At 38.5% G+C, this 17,024-nt stretch overlaps 2 protein-coding genes across 3 annotated transcripts in view; one reads left to right on the top strand and one right to left on the bottom strand.

Moving 5' to 3' along the window:
* The window catches only part of LOC103481522 (cerebellar degeneration-related protein 2-like), a 9,667-nt gene extending 1,554 nt beyond the window's left edge, over positions 1–8,113 (top strand). Inside the window, 4 exon segments of the mRNA XM_008437023.2 lie at positions 2,016–2,283; positions 2,362–2,532; positions 5,215–5,434; positions 6,213–8,113. Of these exon segments, the coding sequence (XP_008435245.1) occupies positions 2,016–2,283; positions 2,362–2,532; positions 5,215–5,434; positions 6,213–6,779 (1,226 nt within the window). The 3' untranslated portion in view covers positions 6,780–8,113.
* A 4,445-nt stretch (positions 8,114–12,558) lies between these two features.
* The window catches only part of polr3e (polymerase (RNA) III (DNA directed) polypeptide E), a 9,972-nt gene continuing 5,506 nt past the window's right edge, over positions 12,559–17,024 (bottom strand). For both annotated transcript variants that reach the window (XM_008437021.2, XM_008437022.2), the window contains exons 11-21: positions 16,545–16,589; positions 16,346–16,437; positions 16,077–16,197; positions 15,918–15,999; positions 15,766–15,825; positions 15,408–15,565; positions 14,408–14,469; positions 13,881–14,332; positions 13,587–13,664; positions 13,392–13,514; positions 12,559–12,892 (exon numbers count right to left, since the gene is read on the bottom strand). In XM_008437021.2, the coding sequence (XP_008435243.1) occupies positions 12,836–12,892; positions 13,392–13,514; positions 13,587–13,664; positions 13,881–14,332; positions 14,408–14,469; positions 15,408–15,565; positions 15,766–15,825; positions 15,918–15,999; positions 16,077–16,197; positions 16,346–16,437; positions 16,545–16,589 (1,330 nt within the window). In that variant the 3' untranslated portion in view covers positions 12,559–12,835. The remainder of the gene's footprint in view (positions 12,893–13,391; positions 13,515–13,586; positions 13,665–13,880; positions 14,333–14,407; positions 14,470–15,407; positions 15,566–15,765; positions 15,826–15,917; positions 16,000–16,076; positions 16,198–16,345; positions 16,438–16,544; positions 16,590–17,024) is intronic.

The raw sequence follows: 17,024 nt of genomic DNA, 5'->3' as shown, positions 1-17,024 counted from the left end.
TTTTTAAAATTACAAGAAGAAAGTTGTTTGTAACTCTTTCTTCAAAATAGACGCAATTGTTTCCAAGATTGTTTCAAAGTCCTGCTACTGATAATAATTTGGTGCTGATGTGTTAGAAGATTAAGTACTAATCTGTAAATTTATTCCAGAGTATAACTTCACAAGATGCTCAACATTTCTCATTTGAACTTTTTATTTTTCACATTTGAGTTCTCACACAAKTMTGACTTTATTCTCCTGATATAATAACTTTATTCTCATAATATTTTGACTATTGTCGTGCGACTGTATTCTTGTAATATTATGACTTTAATMTCRTAATTAAGAAAAATAGAATAGCKTTTTCCTAGTACTCTGTGGTGGAGTTGACCTGAATTCAACGTCCTAATAAATAACATGCTTGTCAAACAAGATGGCGGTCCTGAGCGTGGTGACATCACTCCGAGCTACGAAAACCCAAGGAGTGCATTGGTGGGGGGGAAAAAAGAGATTTTCCAAAAATTAAATCTTCAAAAACCAAAAATTCGATTAGTCGCTGAAAGTAGTTTGTCACCCAGCCCCATGCTGCAGGATATKTTACCTGATGTGCAAAACCGTTTTCATCTGGAGCTGACAGATGAAGCGCCACTGAACCATGACCAAACACAAAGTCTTGCAATCTGCCGATTAGGCAACAAAAACRTCAATTTGCTGTTCCCGTGGAGAGCTGCTTCTTTGTCCTCCACTGCATGCACCGTAAGTAATGATTTCAAGATTCCTAACAGGTCCCCAGACTTTAATTACATTTATTTCAACCAGGTCAGCCTTGGGTGTCTGAGTCCAAACGAATAACCTGCTCATCCCTGCTGGTTACCAAATTAATCTCTTAAGAGTGGAAGTATTTACTGCGACTCTCAAGGGGACGCCCWTAAAAAAACATCTTTGCTGGTCCTTTTTTTAAGCGTACATTTAGTACCTTAGTAAAGCGTTCATCCCCTTTGATCATTTTCACATTTTGTTACGTTACACCCACAAACTTCAATGAATTTTAATGAATTTTAATGGGATAGACCCACATTTAACAGTGAAGTGGAACTAAACATTTTCTACTAATATTAAAATGGACYCCTKGTACCTTGTAGCACAACTGATTCATTGTTTTCGGAATCAATTGAAATAAAAAAAAGATGAAAAACGTGTTCATTTTCTTTCTATTCATATTCATGCTCAATGTTGTTTTGATTTATTGCACAAAAATCCAAAATACATTGAAATTTGGTGCCAATGTCCAAAAATGTGGAAAAACTTGCTTGTATATTTGTTTAAAGTTGCACAATATTTACCAGACAGCAATGGTAATCATGTCCATTTCTATTCAGAATTTCATTCACTCATCATTGGTTTAATAATYCTAATATCCCGCCTCAGTGGGTTTTAAAAGCACAAACTGGRTACACGAGTTTATACTTATGGTGACCTTTATTCCACACAGATTGAAAATTATACCCAGTGTTGTGTGAGGTGAACATTTCTCTCACCTGAGCCAATTTTCACTCAGCAGATAAGCGGCAGAAAGTCTCAGCATGTTCTTTTCTCATAGCAGATAAGATAAATTGCCCTCGGAGGCATTGAAGTTTACCTAAAACATTGAAGGTGTGCTCCAGAAAATAAAGACGTAGAAATTCATGATTATATTGTGGATTAAATATAACCAATGGTTAACCRTTAACCAAAGGTTAATTATTGCTGAGGAAAGCAGTTATTAACCACACTTCTTACCTTTTTTTTTTAATACCTTTTTTTTTAACATTTCATAAACAATCTATGTGGTATTAASTGTAATGATGCATCATTTTATTTACAAGTTTCACAGGGAAATTACTTCACTTATAACAATACATTTTTCCCATGTTAAAAGTAAAATAATCTGCCAGTGGAACTCACACTTTTTCATCAATATTAAGAAATKTGTTACTCATAACTCCTACTATGTATTGCTGAAMAGTTAATTGTATTTTTGACTTATTTCAAACTAGACCAAAAATACTTTCTTAATATTTTGTGTTGAATAGCTAAGAGCTCCAAACACGCCTAACAGGACTTTAGAAATCGTTTTCTTCCAGTTCCCTCAAACTTAACTTTCCCTCTTTTCCAGTACCTGTCGAAACAGGTTGACCTCCTCCGGCAGGTCAACGACCAGCACGCTAAAGTTTACGAGCAGCTTGACGTTTCCGCCAGAGAGCTGGAGCAGAGCAACCAGAAACTGGTTCTGGACAACCGGACGGCCCAGTTGAAGATCCACGGGTGAGCGATCTGACCTGGAAGGAAGGCAGCAGGTTTTTAATATTCCTTCTTACCAACTCTATGTGACGTTCTGTTCAGGCTGATGGAGACGGTGGAGCTGCTACAGACGCAGGTGGAGGAGCTGCAGCATCAGGTGGAGGAGCTGAAGCTAACTCCACGTCAGTCTCAGCGGTCTCCGTGCGGAGAAAGATGGCCGCCTCGCAGCACTCAGAGCGTGTGCTGCCTGCAGGAGCTGCAAAACGCACACAGGTGAAGATGCTCCCATTGATTTTGTTGCCGTGGGATCAAAGTCTGAGATTTATATATCTAAAATTAAGGCCTTAGAATGTCTTAAATTCGTGGGGGGCTATTTATGTTGGTCTTAAATTTTGTCGTTGCAGCATTATTTAATCTCATCAATGTTTTGGGGGTTTTTTCTCGCGGGACTTTTCTGTCAGGCAAAAGTTTGAGTTGCACTTAAATCATCTTTGTTGCGGTTGAGGCTATTAGCAGCTAACTAGCTGCTAATAAACCCTTCATAGCTAGCTAGGTTTTTTGCGTTTGACCACGGTTTATTGCAAGTTGGCGGGATGGCATGCGCCTTTCTGTCGCCAACCCATGTTGGGTTGGCGACAACCCATTTTGCTTCACAAAATGCTTCATTCTGTGAAGCATTTTCACAGAATGAAAATGCTTTGCTTTTTCATTCTGTGAAAAAGCAAAGAATTATGGGGGCTAAGGCTGTAGAGAGCATCGCAAAATGTGAATTTTTAATTTAAATGTAAATGGTCTTAAAGTCTTAAACTTGTAGAAACAGTGAGTAGGGTCCTCTTGTAAAGGAGCCCATGTTTTCAGTACATCTCAGGTTTTCAGGGAGTTTATTTCAGAGCTGAGAAAAACCATTGGCAACAATTTTCTGTGTCCTGTTTTGACAAGAAACTCCTTATTTCTTACAGTAAGCTACTTAGTCTAGTTGAGGCTTTTAAAATATTTCTAACTCCTTTGTCACAGATCCAAAAGGTCTTTTTAAGCTTCGCTAAGGGATCAGTAAATGCTCCCTCACACTAATCCCGCTCCTCAAAGCGGTGTGCTCTCTTCACGCTGCAGCCACTTCCTGTTTGTCTGCACTGGGACAGGTTCGATCACTCAGTTTAGTCTCTGTTGTGTGTAATCCTGTTAAGGGGGGGTGGGYGGGGAATATATCCAGCTCAGATGCCTGGACGTCTCTCCAATAAGGAGACTGCAGCGTCTGGAGTCAGAGCGCGCTGTGTTGGAGGACGTTGAAAGGAAGGAGGCCAAAGTCTGAGCTGGAGGGCTCGGACATCGGTCGATAACTCTCTCAAGCTGATTGATTTTAATCTAATCACATTACCTTCTTGATTAGATACATTTTTTAAAATATTTCTTCTCCTTTTTGTGTTTTCTTGTCTCAYTATCAAACATAAAACAACACCTGAAAAATAAACYCTACCTGACATTCGTTAAAAACGTTATTTTTTAATGTTTATTTCAGCATCGCACTGAACCTCACTCCTTCAAGACGCGACCTGTCTYGTGAACTTTGACCCTTTAACTCTGCGTGTGCACTTCCTGGCACCTTTCACTTTGTTTTGCCCGTCTGAAGCGTCAGAGATTAGAATGAACACATGCTTATGCAACAGTGGACACAAATAGCTGATCTCTGTTAAAAATAACACTGATTCATCAGACTGATAGCCTGCAAATATTTAATAAATAYTCATTTATATGTTAACCAGTTGGAGAACTACGACAGAGGATTAGGGCCAGACAAAGAATTACCAGAATAAAGTTACAATATTACAAAAATAAAGACACAATATTACCAGAATATAGTTGAAAAATTACTAGAAAAAGCTGTTTTAATGAGAGGAAAGATCTGACCAACTTGTCAAGTCTGTTTTTCTTTCTGCGAAATTGACACAAACATTTTAAAGTCCTGCTGCTGATAATTTGATGTTAAAAGGTGAAATGTTTCCTTATCTGTTAAACTTGTACAGTAGTATAACTTTGGATGCTCAACATTCCTCATTTTGATGATTTTTTTTAAAATTAATTTTCATCTAATAGTCATAATACTTCAACTTTATTCTAATGTCGTAATACATTTGGTACCACTTTATTTGAAGGGGTGTGCATAAGACTGACATAGCACTGTCATGAACATGGAGTCTTTATGAATGTCTGACTGTTCCATGAAGTGTCATTTGGTAAATAATGACACTTTTAATGCAAAGTTGGTTTAAAAGTTTCATTAAAAGTCCCAACTTTGCATTATTCTGTAAATARTGACACTTTAATGCAAAGTTGGCACTTTTAAGGGACTTTCAATGCAACTTTTAGAGCAACTTTGCAGTAAAAGTCATTACTTACTGAATGACACTTCATGAGAACAGTCATAGACATTCATAAATACTCCTTCATGTTCATATCAGGTGTTATGTTTATGACAGTGTCACCCCGTCAAATAAAGTGTTATCAAGTGTTAATCACTAGCTGGGTTAGTGATTAAAGTCACAACCTTGGGTCTTTGACTTTAAATGGCCTTCTTGTTCCTACCAGCCAGTGCTTATTTTTATTCTGTTTCTTTAATACAGAAAAGTTACTGAAAAGATGTGAAAGTAATGTGTAATATATCCACAAAAAAAAATTATCACAGCTCCTTTTGCATTAATTACCACATCAAAAGGGTGTAACATGGACACAACCAGACATGGCACTGCTACAGTGATTTTTATACCTCAGTTTTTCCTTCAACTCAATTTTCCATGAATACGCTTGGGTACATCACTCTTGCAACCGTTGTTTTAGTTTTACAGTCACATTCTGTGTTTTACCCATCAAAAATGAACAACAATGAAAGCTTGAAATCTAATGAGACACGAGAGGGAAACTTGAGATGTGGCTCAAAGACGTGTCCACGTCTCTCTGCAGGTATGAAGTTGATCCTGACGAAGGTTTGAACGACCTCGAAGTGTCAGTGGCGTCATGGCGTGAGGAGGCGCAGGCGACACTGCAGCAGTCCCTGCGCGCCCTCCAGACTCAGTTTGCCACTGAGCGCGCGCGGCGTGAGGAGGCGGAGACGGAGGCGGAGCTGCTCGCCAGAGAAAACGGGGCTCTGGAGCAACAGCTGGCAAGGATGGAGGGATGTCAGGTACACTAAACCCATCACCGCTCTACCAAGTGTCCAGTCACATCTATTTCTATTTAAGGGTGACCTATTAGTCTTTCTTAATCAGGTTAGGATAGGTCCATTGGTGATGTAAAACATTTTTTGCACAAAATAATTCTTGGGAGGGTGATTTTAGTCTGATCAGTTCTGCCTGTTTTGAGCTCTTTTCAGAATGAGTTGTTTTAGGGCCACTTGTCATCCAAATAAAATCTGCTGTAACTCAACCTTTACACTCACATATGAAAATGGCTGCAAACTGATGCGCRATTGTACAACCGTACATTTTTGAAAAGCACAAGTAGAGCCTCCTGCACAGCTAACAAGAATGCAGCAAGTGGYTTCTGAATGGCAAGTCAACAACAAAACTCTCGTCTTTTCCAGCAGCCATTGTACAGCGCATACAGGGTTGAAACCAGCTGAGCAAACTAGCTGGAACTTCGTGTGGGTTGCGAGGTAATGGGCTGGGCTGCGTTAACGAAGCAGTGCCCGTCAGTSGTGGCTCAACAATTTGGAGGTTTTTGAAATGGTTCATTTTCCAGACACCAAAAAAACATTAACCTACTGCCAAAAAACAGCTTGCCGTTTTTATTTTAAGTACTTGGGTTGTTTTTAGAAGAACATACAAGATGGGAATTTTGCACTTACCAGGTACTTTCTAGAACTTTCTCTGAGTTTGCTGGTTACTTGGGAAGGATCTTGATGCATSTTGAACACTTTTTTATTATTATCCCTTTTTCTGTTTTTTCTTGTCCTCCAACAGGCCAGAGTGTCTGAGCTGGAACAGGAGGCCGAGGAGCTTCGTCAACTCTGGAAATCACAATCATCTTCACGGTCACCCAGGTCAGAGGTCATCCACGGCCTGCTGTTACTCAACCCAGAGGAGGAGAACGAAGGAGCGCCGGCTGCGGTCAAAAGTCCAGCCGTCCTGAAGCGCTGGGCCAGCGAGCGTCAGATGAAGGCCACTCAGGGGCCCGACTCTCCCAGCAGGATCTACGACCACGAGTGCTCCTGCGTGCGTCGACCCGAGGTGGTGAAGTACCGCGGTATCTCGCTGCTCAACGAGGTCGACGCCCAGTACAGTGCCTTGCAGGTGAAGTACGACGAGCTGCTGCGACGCTGCGGGCATCAGGAGGAGCTGCAGGAGTCGGAGCTCAGCGGATCTTCTCCTCCTCCAGCGGAGGCGGACGACAGCGAGGATGACTTTCACCAACCGGAGTACAAGGAACTTTTTAGGGAAATCTTTTCCYGCATTCAGAAAACCAAAGAAGACCTGAATGAACACAGAGGAGGGGCCTCAGTTGATGAAGTGCTACCTACTTCGAATTAGTTTCTTCTGCAGAAAGTTTCGATTTTGTCTTCCCAGCACATGAAACAGCCTGGGTAAAGACTTTTATTTCCAWCCAAAGCAGGTTTAGAGATAAAGATAATTCAGAAAGAATGGGGCTCAATAAAACCAGCTCATGTTTTAAAAAAAAGTGGCTCCTTTTGCACAGAAACACCAGTGCCTGAACATCCGTCTCCACTGTAATCCTTCCTCTTCCCTAAAAGTGAGATCCACCAGTCGAGCTTTTTCTGACTCAAACCTGCTGATTCTGACTTTTTTTTTCACACATAAAAGAGAAAAATGTGCTGGAAGTTCTTTGATAGATGTAGTAGGTTTTACAGTAAATGAAGGAATTACAATATTAGCCTAATTTATGCCTCAAAGCATAAGTTTTAAATATTTATTACTTTTATTAAGCTCCAAAAAATGCATCAAAATGCATGCAGTTGGTTGATATCTTCATAGACCAAAAGAGTGGGCATTCTTAATCTTTAATGCATTAAATGAATAGAAAAAATTATGATTTTTTTTTCTTGTATCTGATCATCAGATCAGAAGTGACAGTAACCTGTAAGTTAAAGTCTTGAAATTATCTTGGAGGTTTTTGAAAAGTAACCTCTAAGTTTTGGTGAACAAGACTTGTGAAGTAATTTAAACTTTACTTCATAACAYATCTGATGTGGAGCATCATGTTTATAAGCTCATGACACATGCATTTGCCAACTGGGAAAATATTTCATAAAAAGTGTTATAAACTGAAAAAAAAATTAGAAATTCTGAAAAGTTTTACATTTTAAAATGTAAAACTTGCAGAAATCCCAAAAGTTTCTGTCTCGGTCATTGAAAATATCAGAAGAAGCTGCAGCAGATTTACTTTTAAGTAGTTCCTCTCAAAAGTATTCCTCCAAAAATCTTGACAAGAAGGATAGGAAATTCAATTAAAAAAAAACTAGATGTTTTGTGTATGTAATTTATTTTGCGACTGTGAAAGAGCACATTGTTTGCTTGTAGTTTGCCTGCTGCCTTTAACACTTACTAATGCAACTAGACAGTTCTAGTATTATTATGATTTCTGTAATAATACTGAGATTATACTTGAATTGTGTAGTAGCTTAACTGAATGCATAACGGTAGAAAAAATGACCATAATAATGACTGTATTTGTAACGTGTAAAAGCTTCATGAAGGAATGTGTGTAGATGCACTTCTTGCAAGATTTGAGTTCTTAAGCTGAAAGATGGTGCATCATAAAGCAAATGCACTTTAGAAATGAGTTGTTTTTGTGCACYATGTATGTGATGTTACTCCTATGAGCCATAAACTMTAAACAAAGCTACCTTGAGCGTGTCTTTTTTCCAGCTTATTTGATTATCAACCTTTGATGAACCCCGACAAAAAATAGTGCTTAAATATTAAAAKATCTGCAAAAGATTAATTAGTTAAAAGATTAATATACACACCCTTTAACATTTTGTCATACTACAAACTTCCTGGCATTGCTAACTATGAGTTTTTTGTACCAACCCCGAACCACTAATTATAAATAATACCGTATGTTATGCTAATGCTAAAGCACTACACCAACACCTAGCAGAAGCTAATGCTAAGGCGCTAATTTAAAATGATATCGTCTCAAAGGACTAATTAAATTTTTACATGATTTGCATGTTCTATAGTACCTTTAGATGTATTTGTTCATATTTTGTTTTCTACAATGTGTTTCATGTTCTTCCTATTTGAAATAGTTATTTGAAAGGGGGAAAGGGTAAACCTAACCCTAACGGAAGTGCTGCGTAAACGGTCTTCACCCACTTCAAAATAAGAGCATGAAACTAAATGGCTAATTACTTGAAGAATTCTTAATCAATAACCAAAACGTCAACATAAATGTTGAACTTTAATAAACTAAAAGTTTGCCAAAGAGCCAAGTAAACTAGTGCTTTAGAATTTACCTAGCAAAAACGCTAACCGAAAAATGTGTTAGCTAAAAGCACTGCTGCAAACTTCGTTGTGTTTTATTGGTTTTTAATGAGACAGACCAACACAGAGTGTAATTAGTCACCCCCCTTTATTGTGATACCTGTAGATAAAAATCAGTGTAATCGACTGTGTCCTGAGGTTCAGTGGGTTTCTCTGAGACAGCTGAGGTCCCTGTTAATTTGATCTCCAGGCCCAGTCTGGACCAGAACCGCCCCGAAACCAGGATTATCTCTTCAGGTATGACCCATTGACTTGAAACGGATCTAAAAACTGTCATACTGCCACGCAGCAGTGCTTACAGTGATGTTGGAGGGTGAGTCGTCTGATTCCAGATCTGCCTGTGCTTACAAACGACCTGCAGGGTTAACCCCTCACTGAGCAGTAAAGAGCTTAGATTTAAAGCTAATAATCTGTTGCATAACAGATGGCTCCAGGCCAGCGCCTCAAATCCTTTACAACTGGAGCTGCAGCCAAAAGTTTGTAGCACTACTTATAATATTTCTACAAGGTTTATATACTGTATAATGCAAAACAATAATGGCAAANATCTGCAAAAGATTAATTAGTTAAAAGATTAATATACACACCCTTTAACATTTTGTCATACTACAAACTTCCTGGCATTGCTAACTATGAGTTTTTTGTACCAACCCCGAACCACTAATTATAAATAATACCGTATGTTATGCTAATGCTAAAGCACTACACCAACACCTAGCAGAAGCTAATGCTAAGGCGCTAATTTAAAATGATATCGTCTCAAAGGACTAATTAAATTTTTACATGATTTGCATGTTCTATAGTACCTTTAGATGTATTTGTTCATATTTTGTTTTCTACAATGTGTTTCATGTTCTTCCTATTTGAAATAGTTATTTGAAAGGGGGAAAGGGTAAACCTAACCCTAACGGAAGTGCTGCGTAAACGGTCTTCACCCACTTCAAAATAAGAGCATGAAACTAAATGGCTAATTACTTGAAGAATTCTTAATCAATAACCAAAACGTCAACATAAATGTTGAACTTTAATAAACTAAAAGTTTGCCAAAGAGCCAAGTAAACTAGTGCTTTAGAATTTACCTAGCAAAAACGCTAACCGAAAAATGTGTTAGCTAAAAGCACTGCTGCAAACTTCGTTGTGTTTTATTGGTTTTTAATGAGACAGACCAACACAGAGTGTAATTAGTCACCCCCCTTTATTGTGATACCTGTAGATAAAAATCAGTGTAATCGACTGTGTCCTGAGGTTCAGTGGGTTTCTCTGAGACAGCTGAGGTCCCTGTTAATTTGATCTCCAGGCCCAGTCTGGACCAGAACCGCCCCGAAACCAGGATTATCTCTTCAGGTATGACCCATTGACTTGAAACGGATCTAAAAACTGTCATACTGCCACGCAGCAGTGCTTACAGTGATGTTGGAGGGTGAGTCGTCTGATTCCAGATCTGCCTGTGCTTACAAACGACCTGCAGGGTTAACCCCTCACTGAGCAGTAAAGAGCTTAGATTTAAAGCTAATAATCTGTTGCATAACAGATGGCTCCAGGCCAGCGCCTCAAATYCTTTACAACTGGAGCTGCAGCCAAAAGTTTGTAGCACTACTTATAATATTTCTACAAGGTTTATATACTGTATAATGCAAAACAATAATGGCAAAGGAGAAAAAAAAAATCTATATTATTTTATGCCCCTTCCTCATTTTCTCTGAAGCCATAGCAACTGCTGTTATTCAGRTGGAGTTTAATAAGTGTTAGCTTTAGTGTATATATATCTTGATGTTYTATCTTTGGCACAGGATGGCACCATCAACAAAACTGGGGATTTTTAAGCTTAATAAACTTATCTTTACTTTACATATCYAAAATTGTGTGTTTTTGATATAAAAATATTTTAAATAYCTATATTTYTTTTWATCAAATTAGAACAAAAYAATAGGTAATTTTTCAAAGTGAAGTATATAATAAATACTATACTCTAAATACAATAATAATAAATATACTTTTTTGGCACTATCAGAGCTCCCTACACCATATTTTTGATAAAGGTTCCTGGTCACTGTCGCTTCCTGCTAAACTTAAATACGGTACTCAAATGGTTTTTATCAGCTTTTACCCAAGAGTCTGGCATTTCTGTGAATACAAACATATCCATATTTAACTGATTATTACTGACTATAGAAAAAAAAATTGAAATGACCGTTAATGCCRTTATTTTGTGCAAGAAAACTGATACCCGCATTTAACCTGCTAGTGAGAAATCCCCTCATTCAGTACTCACAGGTTATTGTAAGTGTTTGAAAGCGGARAGCAGAGGTTCAAGACAAAAGATTACAATCTCAGCACSTTGAAGCTTTTAAGTGGGGAACCAAAACGTCCTCTTGGTTTCAGTCTGAAGTTACATTATGTTCAAAAATGGAATATTCACAATTTTTTTACAAAAGAAAATGTTGATCTGCAGCAAACATACACATTAAACTAGCAGCTTTTTCTCCTCTGTTATCTGCATGCTCTAAACTGAATGTGGTCTCTGTAACATACCAATCAATGGTTTGCTTCTTCCTGTTGCTTTGCCAGCAGATTGTTCAGCTTCGCTGCTTTCCACATCCTGCTGCAGCAGGTTTCTACTTCAGAGATGACCTCCATCTGAAACACGGTCTGCAAACGGGCTTAACTCTTAGTTTCTTTAATCACTTTAAGAAAAATAATCTGGAGAATCTGTCCTAATATATGCTGCTAAATACACTGCTTACCAAGCCTGTGTTTTTTTGCATGCGAATTGGTCATTGTGTTACTACACATCAAAATATTTGGTTACAGTTCTTTATTAAACATGTAATTACATCTGCTAATCCTGGGTTTGTCTTCCACATTGTTTTCCACTCCTTGACCAACATTCTCAATTTAATTCAAGTCTGAACTTTGACTGGGCCGTTGTAAGATATAATTATGTCTTAATCAAACTCATTCTGTTGTAGCTTTGGCTTGTCAAAATATGTCCTTTTTTTTGCCTTTATTAACACCTTTGAATATTTTCGGGGTGCTGGTTATACATATTTTTATTTGCTCTTGAGTACTTTGAAGTTTATACTTGTAATGGAACAAAATTAAGGCCGTTTCTACTCTTTTTTTTTTTTTTTTTACCTAATCAAAGCTTTGTTTTTCTTAACATAGCTGTAGACCCATCATACAAATATTGTAAGTACATTTTTTTCCAACTGTATTACATCTAAATCCATTTTAAAACAATAAAAAAACTCCTTTCATGCAGACAGGTGGGAGTTTAAAAAAGGCAAAAATAACACTTTTTATTTCAAATTGCATCTTTATTGGTTCAGTCCAGAAAAAAAAAGTTTAACTTCCAGGAAAAATTTTTTTTAAATGTCTGATCAGCTCAGGAAGCCAACTTTACAGTAGTAGTTTATTCAATTAATAAGATTGATCAATTATTACAGATTTGACTGATGGAGATTTCAGGTCCAGGTTTCCCAAAAAGCTTTTAATACAGTATTTACTTGATATGCATAATGTTTCCATGTTCTCTCCAGGAGTTAAAAAAAACTTCATACATTTAACTCCTTGCAGCTCCTACTTCTCCACCTGTGCGCTAAAGATGAGATAAATATGATGTTCTGAACCCAAAGTCAAATTTTTTAAAAATGTATTAAATTAATGGATCCTAAACTGAATAAGTTGTCTCCTGTAAACCGTATTTTATGGCCAAAAGAGGTGTAAAATAAAAACAGTCTGAAATGTTTTCAGCATTTTAACACTATCCAGGTTATAAAAAAGTCATAGAGGCAAAAAGAAATTATATTTCACCATTTCATTGTAATTATAAGCCATTTCTTCTCAGTCTCTACGGCTTTGAGTGAGTTTATTTCCTGCAGCTGCATTCAGAGGTTGTTCTTTTGTCCCAGTTTCTTCGGAGCAGAGAGCGCAGCCGACGTCTCCATCCTCCAATCCCCAGCTCTCAGCTCTGAACCGGCTGCTGTGATTGGCTGTCGGGTCTYGTCTCCCCTCCCATCGGACACGCGGGAGAGAGTTTGATTATCTGTTGGTGAACGAAGGCGGGCAGGTCATCGGGGTCAGGACTGCAACGTTCCCTTCAGGTACCAAAACCCTGCACTGCTGATGCAGCACTCCTGAATAAAATAAAAATAGAATAATAATAAAAATAAAACAACAGGTTATACTGATGGCAGAGAGGTGGTTGTAGGGAACGTGCCTTGCAGAAGTATCCACACCACTTTTCACATTTTCTCACAAATTAGCTTCAATATTTTTTTTTAATAATTTGAAAAAAAGCAGTGTGCATTCATCGCCTAAATAAAATACAGTGCATCCAATTTCCTTCTGAGGTCACATAATTAGTCAATACTTTATAAAACCTCTTTTGGGCCAGTGTTTATAAATAAATCTTGATTTAGATCAATCTAGAATAAGCATGCTGTCAAAAAAAAMCTAAATGATTACGTACATCATTTACCTAYGAACCGATTTCTAAAGAAAATTGATTGGACTAATTTTATTTATTTAGGGGTATCAGAGTAAAGTGGGTGAATAAGAATTTGTACTTTTTGGATTTGCATTGGAATACTTCAGCAGTCCACTATAGGTCTCAAACGTCAGTGTTGGTCTTACATGAAGCAGTCGATCGACTTCGGCTTTAGACACGTCGCCCAAATCCTGAGCAAGTCTGGCTTGGATCACGTTCCTCCTGACCCGGTGGTTCTTTGTGAAAAGGTCGTAGAGCAGGCGGCGGTGCTGAAAGACAAACAACTTCATAAGAAATTGTTGATATGTRTAGATCAATGCTGTGTGGGACCTAAAGTTCACCTTGTCGAAGTTGTCTCCCGTCTCCCAAAGACCGAAAACCTTCCTTTCGTCAGGAGCTAATTTACTCTGAGCAGGAAACTAAAGTGCAAAAATAAAAACAAGAAATCACCATAAAACATTCCCTGATTGCCAAAAAGTGGCTGAGTTTTCCGGCTTTTAAATTGCTTGGGCTGTTTTTAGAAGCAGTGAAAGTACAAAAATGTAATAATAATATGTCCTCTTTAATAAGTTGAAAACACACAGCCTCTGAAGTACCGAGAAAACAGAAGAGCGCTCATTTATTTGAATACTTACAGGCACCATTATCTGTTTGCACTGGCAGAGCAGCACAGCGTCCTGCAGCATGTGGTCGGAAATGGAGCTGAAGACGTTTTGTCCCGCCGGTATGGAAGCCAGGTAGAGGTTAAAGAGTCTCTTCAGCTCGTTCAGCGTTAGCACCACGTGTTTCTGGAAAGTCTTTATCACAAAGTCCTGCAGCTCCGGGGTCAAGCTGTTGGAGGGGCTCCCTCCATTAGTGTGATCCATGCAGGGGGAGGCGGCGCTGGGGTAACCGTTAACAGAACCGTTGTGGATGGAGGAAGAAGTGTCCATCAGCTCCTCTGCGCCGTCGCTGTTGGGTTCCTGTTTGATCTGGATGCTGCTTCCTGCACGTCTGCCGTCCATGTCCCTCTGCAGCGACGCCTGGTTCTCGTGAGCTCGCTCCTGAGCAATCTTCAGGCGCTGCACACCGCTGACATGAACGGGTGCTACAAAATCACACAAYGTGAGATTTATGTCGGGAAGAAAACACAAAACCAGGGTCAGACTGAGATATTACTCACCAGGTTGAGGGGGATTCTTTGGCATGAAGTCTTCTTTAGAGAAGCTGAAAACTTTTTCCAACCTTTAAAGAGAAAACAGGCCTGAATGTTTTTCAAAAGAGAAGAAATACCTAAAGAAGAATATGTMCATAATAAGGAAGCAAGTTATTGATTAATGAGTTAATCTAAAGCTGATTGATCTTACTGATCAACTAATGATTAATTAATAAGTGTCCGGTTTTCTTTTGAATCAAGAGCCCCGACCATAACAAAAGGCACATTTTTTTCCTAATATTAAAAAAAGAGGGGAAAATAATCAGTAAGTTTTAACATTACAATGTACCAGYTGTATTAAATACTGACCGAATAAACTGAAAATTTTAGTTTTCTTACATTAAACATATGTACAGGAATATCTTTGGTTGCTGAATAGCAAAATAAAAGATAAAAAGAATAGAATTAGTRAAACACTTAATTCATACAGAACTACCAATCTAAAATGATTAAAACTTCGCTCCATTAAATGCTTCAACTCACCAGAGCCCTCAAAATCAACCGTGTTTATCGGCGCCATGTCTTTTAACATCATGCTACATTTTTCTCCTTTATCTCGTCCGGCTTTCTGTCATATCATCCTAGTGGCACATCAGTATTGAGCAGTTGGCTCCGTCATACAGCTCGGCTAAATGAGCGCTGATAATCTGAAACCTAAGGAACTTGTCGAGTGTTTATATTTCAAAACATAAAGTGCATTTTCCATCCCACACCGGACTTCGTTTGGCCYGTTTCTGTTTCCCGTCTCGGGAAAGCTCCGTCACCATCTTTGTTTCTTTGTCAATCCGCRAAAGGATGACCAGCAGCGCTCTCTGCTGGATGGCGGCCGAACTACACCATTAAAAGATRGTCTTGTGTGGACGCCAATAGTAAATCGACTGGAAATAATTTTTCACTAATAAACCATTAGTCGATTAATTGTTTGCATCCCTCTTACTTTAATGCATATTATACAAATACAACCTACTTGCTCTGGATACCGAGCCACAGCATGTTCTGTCTGTGAGCAACGTCTGGGTGCTTCTTGATAAAATCTGCATCAGTGGGCAGCAGGAACTCCCAGCCCCGGTTGACCCGAGGAGATGCCACATGCTCCAGGAACTCCTTCACGTCCTCAGGGGGAAGCTAATGGAGGCGGAGGGATGGAGAACATAGTTCGGCTGTTTACTAATTGGTTCTGTTTATATTTGGAGCGACTTTTAGTCTGGAAAATACTGTATATAAGTAAAGTTTGAAATGTAAAGTTGTMCAAGTCTAGTTCTAGAAATAAACAAATACTAAAAGTAATTAATATCACCCATTTCAGGCATCAAAGTGCTTCTTACCTTGATGATGGATGCGATCTCCTTCCTCATCACCGAGCGCTCCTGTGTGAACCTCCACATCTAAAAATAAGAACCCACTGATTTATGGCTGCATAATCTACAAACTGACCTAGACTCAGGTAATTTAATGAAAAACTGGAGCAGCATCTCACCACAAAGTCTCTGCCACGACAGAGAACTTCAGCAGGAACGCCACTATGAGCACTGCAGGTGTTTTTAGGATACAGAACATCACTGTGGACAAAAATAAAACTTTAAATATWCTTTTTTCTTCTATTTTGTGAACATCTTTCTTTAAACAAAAATCTCACCTCTTTACAACCCAGTTGCCCTGCACTAGCAGCGCCACCTGCTGGATGCAGCGCAGCACTGACGTCTGGTCAGTACCAGAAGCAAGAAGGCCCATCAGGTTGGCAAAAGGCATCACCTTAACTGCAAGGAGAAGTTACAAACTATAATAAATAAAACAGATATCTGCACAAAACAAGTAAAACAAACCAACTAAAACATAAGCAATGATTAAAATCTGAAGGTTATAAGTGTTTTTAATAGATTTCTGTTTTTTTTTTTTTTCTGTTACCGTTTTTCATCAGGGTCTTGACCTGCTCCCCCAGCGGCAGAGTGCGGAGCTGGGCCATGGACAGAACGTTACTGGGACCAACGGGCTTGGCGCTGACACACAGAGAGAGAGAGAGAGAGACGGTCATGTTAACGATGCGCCTCTGCAGCTGCTTTACACCAACAAGAAGAGAAAAAGAAAAAGGTCGAGTGGCGCTTACATTTTCTCCTCAGCCAGCGGAGGCATCAGCATCGCCAAATACTCCCTGAGAAGAGCAGAGAAAGATGAAAACAGAACAGGAGTTAAAACCAGAATTTAGCTTAATTTATTCGTTTTTTTTCTTTACATTTATTCCTCTACTATAATCAGTTAGTAGCGTTATTGCTAAAGAAACAGTTTGGGAGTTTTGCATGTTTGCCTCATTAAAAGAAAGAGTCAAATAAGTATTTCAGACTCATTTGAAAATAAAAAAATAAAAAAATKKATTCCATTCTMCGCACAAGAAACAGATTTATGCATCTGCTGTATTCGATCAAGCTAAATAAATTAACTAATGCAGATTTTAATGAATCAAAAGTCTGCTTTACAGTAAAAGTCACAGAATAAATGTGGTMGGATTTACCATAAAATTAAAGAAAATGCAAAAATACTAGTTTTTAAAAGTATTTTTAAACATTTTATAATCTCTAATAATTTTGTC

The sequence above is a fragment of the Poecilia reticulata genome, linkage group LG19 (assembly GCF_000633615.1).
Source record: "Poecilia reticulata strain Guanapo linkage group LG19, Guppy_female_1.0+MT, whole genome shotgun sequence".
Lineage (NCBI taxonomy): Eukaryota > Metazoa > Chordata > Actinopteri > Cyprinodontiformes > Poeciliidae > Poecilia > Poecilia reticulata.
Note: the sequence above shows the minus strand (reverse complement) of the source record. Positions and strands in the feature narration are given on the sequence as shown.